Genomic DNA, 5,723 nt, shown 5'->3' with positions numbered 1-5,723 from the left:
CTCCAACAAACTGAGCCAGAGACCTGTCAGGGTCAAAGGTCAGGGGTCGAACTGATGACGCAGCAGATTCAGATGTTTGTCAGTTTGTCAGACTGTCAGAAACATCTCCGGCTGTGGATGAAATAATTCAGCAGAGAAAACTGGAATATTCCATTTAAAACGGTAAGAATGATCATTTTTCTCTGTCAGCTGAGGCTAACTAGCTTAACCAGCTTGTTTGACAGATTAATGGCTTCATTTAGTTGGTTTGTGAATATTTTCTGAGAAATGATGTAACATTATAATTATAAATCCATTTTCTTTCCTGTCTGATTGCCACCCATACGAATCATAAAGGAAAGTTTGTTTTAAGTATACAAATATTTTAAATGTTTTAAACATTTACAGAATTCCTGTGGTTTTCTAGACTTTTTTTCTGAAACAAATTATTTTCCAATTATTTGCTGATTATTCTATAATATCTTTTAATTCTTCTGACGTGTCCAGGGTGTCCCCTGCGTCTGGATATGGACACCATCAACTCTGAGGAAACGGGGTGAGGAGAGTGGATGGATGAATGCATTGTTTTATTTTGATCTGAGTATTTAAAACAAATATTTACTAAATTAAGAACAAGTTCTGTCTGCTTGCATTGCAGACACCTTATAATGTGAGTCCTTTGTTTTCTGGATTATTGTTTGATTGATCTATTAATGACACAATATTAAGATGGCTTCTTTTTAAGTGTTACTTGATGAGTTTGATCATAAAAATAGATCTTAACTGTTGTCACTCATCTGCAGGTTCATCCTAAGATTACAGGATGTAAAACCTAACGGGGACCTGGACCACTCATCTTCTGCTCGAACAGCCACAATGGAAGCTCTTCATTATTATTATTATTTTTAGTTTTATTAACATTTTATGAGTAGTCAGTAAACTGTGAAACTGACCAGTGTTTTGGTCTCGAGGTGTCCTTGAATGCACCATCCCTGTTTGTATGCACAACCATAAGACGCTGTGTAGCAGCGCAGCAGGTTTAAACTGCAGAGAGACGGGACTTTACACTTCTAAAACCTGCAGGGGAATAAAGTGAGATGTGTCTTCTTCCCTCCACAGACAGAAAAGCCTCTCAGAGACTCTGACAGGAGAAGACTTACCCTGATTCAGCTGCTGGACTCTTCTGTCCTCTGAGACAAAATCTCTCTCTCTCTGTCCCCCTCCCTCCCTCCCCTATCTGTTCCTGACTCAACGTACTTAAAAAATGATGCAATTTCTCAGTTTTAACCCCTATGTTCTGTTGTAAAATATGAGTTTATGAGATTTGCAAATCATTGCATTCAGTTTTCTTTACATTGTACAGAACATACTGTTTTTGGAATCTATCTCATTTGAAAAATATTTGGCTTTAAGTTAAATTTTTTAAGCTGTAAATTCTGAGGGAAAGTGTTCAGAAAATGTCACATTAGTGTTTGTTTGTGTGTTTTAGCTCAGTGCTGATGCAGCAGCGCCGCCTGCTGTCAAAGCAACAAACTGCATCCATCCTGAAATCACATCTTAGTCATGTTTGCTTTGCTTTTGTTTTAATTTTAATTTCTTCAAACCATCGTCTCTGTTGTTCCGTTGGAGATCAGGAACATTCACATCTCTTTTGGAAGGAGGTAAAATGTGAGGAGAGGCTTTTTATTTTTAGGAAGGTGTTTTATTGATGATTACTGAAAACTACAACAGTTACTGTTTGAAAATTCCTCTTGTCTTCAGAAAAGTCTTTCTGCTTTTATCTCCAAGTCATCAGTGAAACAGCAACAAAGTAGGTCTTTTGTTTCGTCCAATACCTTCAGTTGGTGAATTGTAATGGACTTTAACACCTCTTTGGTTCTGGATCTGATCTGACAGGAAAGACTTGATCTCCTCAGGAAGGGGGGACCAGGATCAGCCCAGACCGATTTGGTGTTTTTACAGATGATGAAGCTGGTTCAGTCTTAAACTCTCAGCTCTTTAGTTCACAGATTGTTCTGCTCCAGTCTTTACAATCGGTCAGAGTCATTCTGAGTAAAGACACAACAGAAGACACCTCTATGGACGATTTTAGACACTTTAATTTTTATATCCAGTAATTCTGAGTGCAGCTCTGATAAAATGATGAAAAAGACTCAAAGTAAAATGACAACTGTAGCACAAAGAATTGTTTTTTGAGAGTCATGAGAGTTCATGAGTTGAGATGTTCAGCTTGTAGTAATTTAGTCAAATCACTCACTGAGAAAGAAAGAAAGCTGTAGATCAAGAAGTCTTCTTTCTTTCTTTAGGGGTCTCCACACCAGATCATCTGCCTCCATCTCCCATCGTCTTCCTCTGTCTCACCAGCCCTCTGCAGATCCTCCTTCATGACATTCATGAAACTTCTCTGTGGTCTCTTCCTCTCTGGTAGCTTCATATTCAGTATATTTGGTGCATTATGTCCACTGTCCCTCATCTGCAGATGTCCAAACCATCTCAACCCAAGCTGTCTCACTGATATACTCGTTTCTTATCCTGTCCATTTCGTTCTCTCCCAGTGAAGATCTGATTTGCTCATACAGTTCCACAGTTTCTCTCTCCTCCTGTTATCTGCTTTCTTAGATCCACAACAACAACACAGCTCAACTTGTTGACAAAGCAGTGATCTCTGTAAACAGACTGATCGGACCCAGCCAGACAAAAAACAAATAAAGTTTCAGTTTTTATTTATTTAAAACAGGAACAATGTGCAAAAAAACATTATTAAAATATGCTTTGCACCAGATTTAGCTTAAGCTCCTTTCCATCTGTAGTCCTTGAGCAGGTGAGTTTATAAAACATACATTCAAAGTTTCCCTATACCCTACATACAGTCACTGTTCAAAGTCATAAAATTACAACAATATAAATAATATTAAATGCCAAACTTCTGCTCTGTAACCACTATTGCCAACATTTCTGTTATTTTTCAGTACAAACGCTGCTGGTTTCCTGACATTACAAGAAAAGCCCTTCAGGTTAGTGGAAAGTTTAAGTCTTTGTGTTTCTGCAGTCATTACAGTTGGTGGATCTGGTGCTGCTAGTTGTCAGCTCACAGCAGAGCTGGACAAAGTAACTATTCACTAATTTAACATGTGCATCAGCCAAGCTTGTCTTACAGATTAATACCTAAGCTTCATTTAGTTGATTTTTGAATATTTTTTGAGAAATGATGTAACATGAAAATTATCCATCCATTTTTTTAACCTGCTTTTCCTTTCCGGGTTGCAGGGAATATTAAATTTATCACCCATCCATACAAGTTGTAAGGGAATACTGTGAAGCTGGATGGCTGTAGGTCGGACCCAGAATGCAGGCAACTTGATGAGCTGAAATACTTTTATTAAAGGAAACAAAAACCTAACATGACAGCAAACTCACAATTGGTAAACTTCAAAGAGTAGCGAGGAGACCCAAGGATAAATGGACAGAGCATTACGGCAGCAATGCTTCACCGATGAGAAGATGACCAGAGGCTGAATATAAGGCTGGGCTGATGAGGTGGTGGGAACAGGTGTGTAATTACAAACTGGAGACAGGTGTGGATGGGAGTGGCAGCCTAACATGGGAAATCACTGAGGAGATGAACTGAGGGAGAGTGATTGATGACACAAGGAACAAAGTAAGACATAAGAATAGCAAAATATTTAATGACCTAAATTAGGATATTAATCTGTAAAATATGGTGTGGTGGAAGCAAGGAGGAGAGTCAAGAACAAATAATGAGCTAAAGTTTTTGTGGTAGTAGCTGAGAGATGTGTTGCTTTTCTCAGCCTGCTGTTCAGTCCAAAGAGAACCCAAATTCCTCCTCTGGACTTCAGTAATCTCTACATTCATCGTCATCTTGATCCAGTGTCTCATCACTGCTGCCTCTAATCCATCAACACAAAGATCATCAGTCCTCATCAAGACAGTCAGACTCATCATCATCAGATGGATCAGACTCTCCTGAGGAGTTGTCTGTGTCCCACCTGCAGAGAGAAGAAGAGAGGAGGTAACTTCCTGTCTTGTTCAGAGCAGCTGTGGAGCTTCATGTTAACGTGTTGGAGTGAAGCTCCACACCTGCAGAGACTTTCAGCATCAAGGACTCAACTTCCTGTCATATAAACACGTGAGGAGCTATACTTTACTAAAACACTGGAGGAGTTTTTATTTATCAATGACTTGCAGGCAGGTTTGAAAGCAACCCAATCAAGAATGAAATGGTTTTATAATATAATTACTATTGTTAACTGAATGGAGCTTTTATAAAATGACAAAGTTTCTTTTGCATTAATGACATTTGGTACCAGGCTGCAAACTGTACAACGCAGATAAATTGTTCAGCTTCTTTTTTTTACCAATACAAATATTGTGATTTTCGAAATATGATTAAGAAAAGTTTGAGGTAATCTCCTCCCACCCTCTTAATCTGGACTCACTCAGACCATCTACTGACCTCACAGTCTGCAGTTTGTTGTCTGGACTCTCCACAAGATCCAACAGCTGCTGAACATCTGGTTTCCTCAGGTGGTTCTCACTCAGGTCCAGTTCTGTCAGATGGGAGGGGTTGGACTTCAGAGCAGAGACCAGAGAAGCACAGCTGATCTCTGACAACCTGCAGTCCTCCAATCTGAATAAAGAATAAAAGCTGTCAAACTTTATTTGAAGAAAACATTTCATGCACAGCAGCCCAGTGTGTTTTGCAACAAGAAGAAAAATACAGTTTCAAACACATGAAACTGCACGTGCACATCAAATAATTCATCCAAAAACAACACATGCATGGAGAAAAACTGCAGCAAGAGCAGAATCAGAAAGTCTAAATACTACAGATCCATCTGATCAAAACTCTGCTTTGAACTTTCTAAGTTTGGAGGTTTTTGAACTGGACCTGACCTCAGCTGGTCTCCATGACAACAAACATTAAAGCCTTTTTTACTTTTACACAGATAGATTTCAGAAATCACAAACTGGGTTTTCATGAATTTGGATTCAGTGGAGAAGAATTTAGACCCGGTTTGACCAGAACCAGGATTTTAGATTCTGACCCAGAGCTGATCTAAGGTGCTCCAAATGTTCAACTTTAGAACTGAATGAAACATTTATAAATNGAATAAATTCTGAAGTATCAGTGAATGATTTTAGTTGGACAAACATAGAAAACCTCCAACAGCTGCAGTGAACTGACCTCAGAACCTCCAGTCTACAGTTTGGACTCTCCAGCCCAGAACACAGATGCTTCACTACAGAGTCAGACAGGCGGTTCTGATTCAGGTCCAGTTCTGTCAGATGGGAGGGTTTGGACTTCAGAGCTGAGGCCACAACCTCACAGTGAGTCTCTAAGAGCCAACAGCTACCAGCTCTGTAATGAGAGAAAACAAGAAGTCAGTTGTAATAAAATCAGCCAATCTGTCTGATAAACACAGACTGAAACCATCTGATGACTAAACAGTGATGTCATCATCTGATGAACATCTGCTCTTCACATCTGGGCTTCATCTGCAGATGAAAATGCTTGCTCAGTTAGCCTGTTAGCATAACTTCCTGCTTTTCTACACTGAGATATGACTGCTGTCTGCTGCAGGTAAGACTCTGATTACTCACAAGGACTTCATACAACCTCACTGCAAACAGTCTGAACATGTTTGGAAGAGAAAATGAAAACATCCATCCATCCATCCATCCGGGGTCGGGTCGCGGGGACAGCAGCCTAAGCAGGGAAACCC

At 39.5% G+C, this 5,723-nt stretch overlaps 1 protein-coding gene and 1 long non-coding RNA gene across 4 annotated transcripts in view; one reads left to right on the top strand and one right to left on the bottom strand.

Moving 5' to 3' along the window:
• Positions 1-6: 6 nt before the first annotated feature.
• LOC119616629 lies at positions 7-3,645 on the top strand. The gene is made up of 2 exons (XR_005232593.1): positions 7-535; positions 783-3,645. It is a non-coding gene; the product is annotated as an uncharacterized LOC119616629 (long non-coding RNA).
• Positions 2,686-5,723, bottom strand: part of LOC108229516 (NACHT, LRR and PYD domains-containing protein 8-like) — a 5,993-nt gene continuing 2,955 nt past the window's right edge. For all 3 annotated transcript variants that reach the window (XM_037973162.1, XM_037973164.1, XM_037973163.1), the window contains 3 exons: positions 5,186-5,359; positions 4,454-4,627; positions 2,686-3,986 (listed from right to left, as the gene is read on the bottom strand). In XM_037973162.1, coding sequence (XP_037829090.1) covers positions 3,911-3,986; positions 4,454-4,627; positions 5,186-5,359 — 424 coding nt within the window. In that variant the 3' untranslated portion in view covers positions 2,686-3,910. The remainder of the gene's footprint in view (positions 3,987-4,453; positions 4,628-5,185; positions 5,360-5,723) is intronic.

Source organism: Kryptolebias marmoratus, linkage group LG21 (genome assembly GCF_001649575.2).
Source record: "Kryptolebias marmoratus isolate JLee-2015 linkage group LG21, ASM164957v2, whole genome shotgun sequence".
Lineage (NCBI taxonomy): Eukaryota > Metazoa > Chordata > Actinopteri > Cyprinodontiformes > Rivulidae > Kryptolebias > Kryptolebias marmoratus.
Note: the sequence above shows the minus strand (reverse complement) of the source record. Positions and strands in the feature narration are given on the sequence as shown.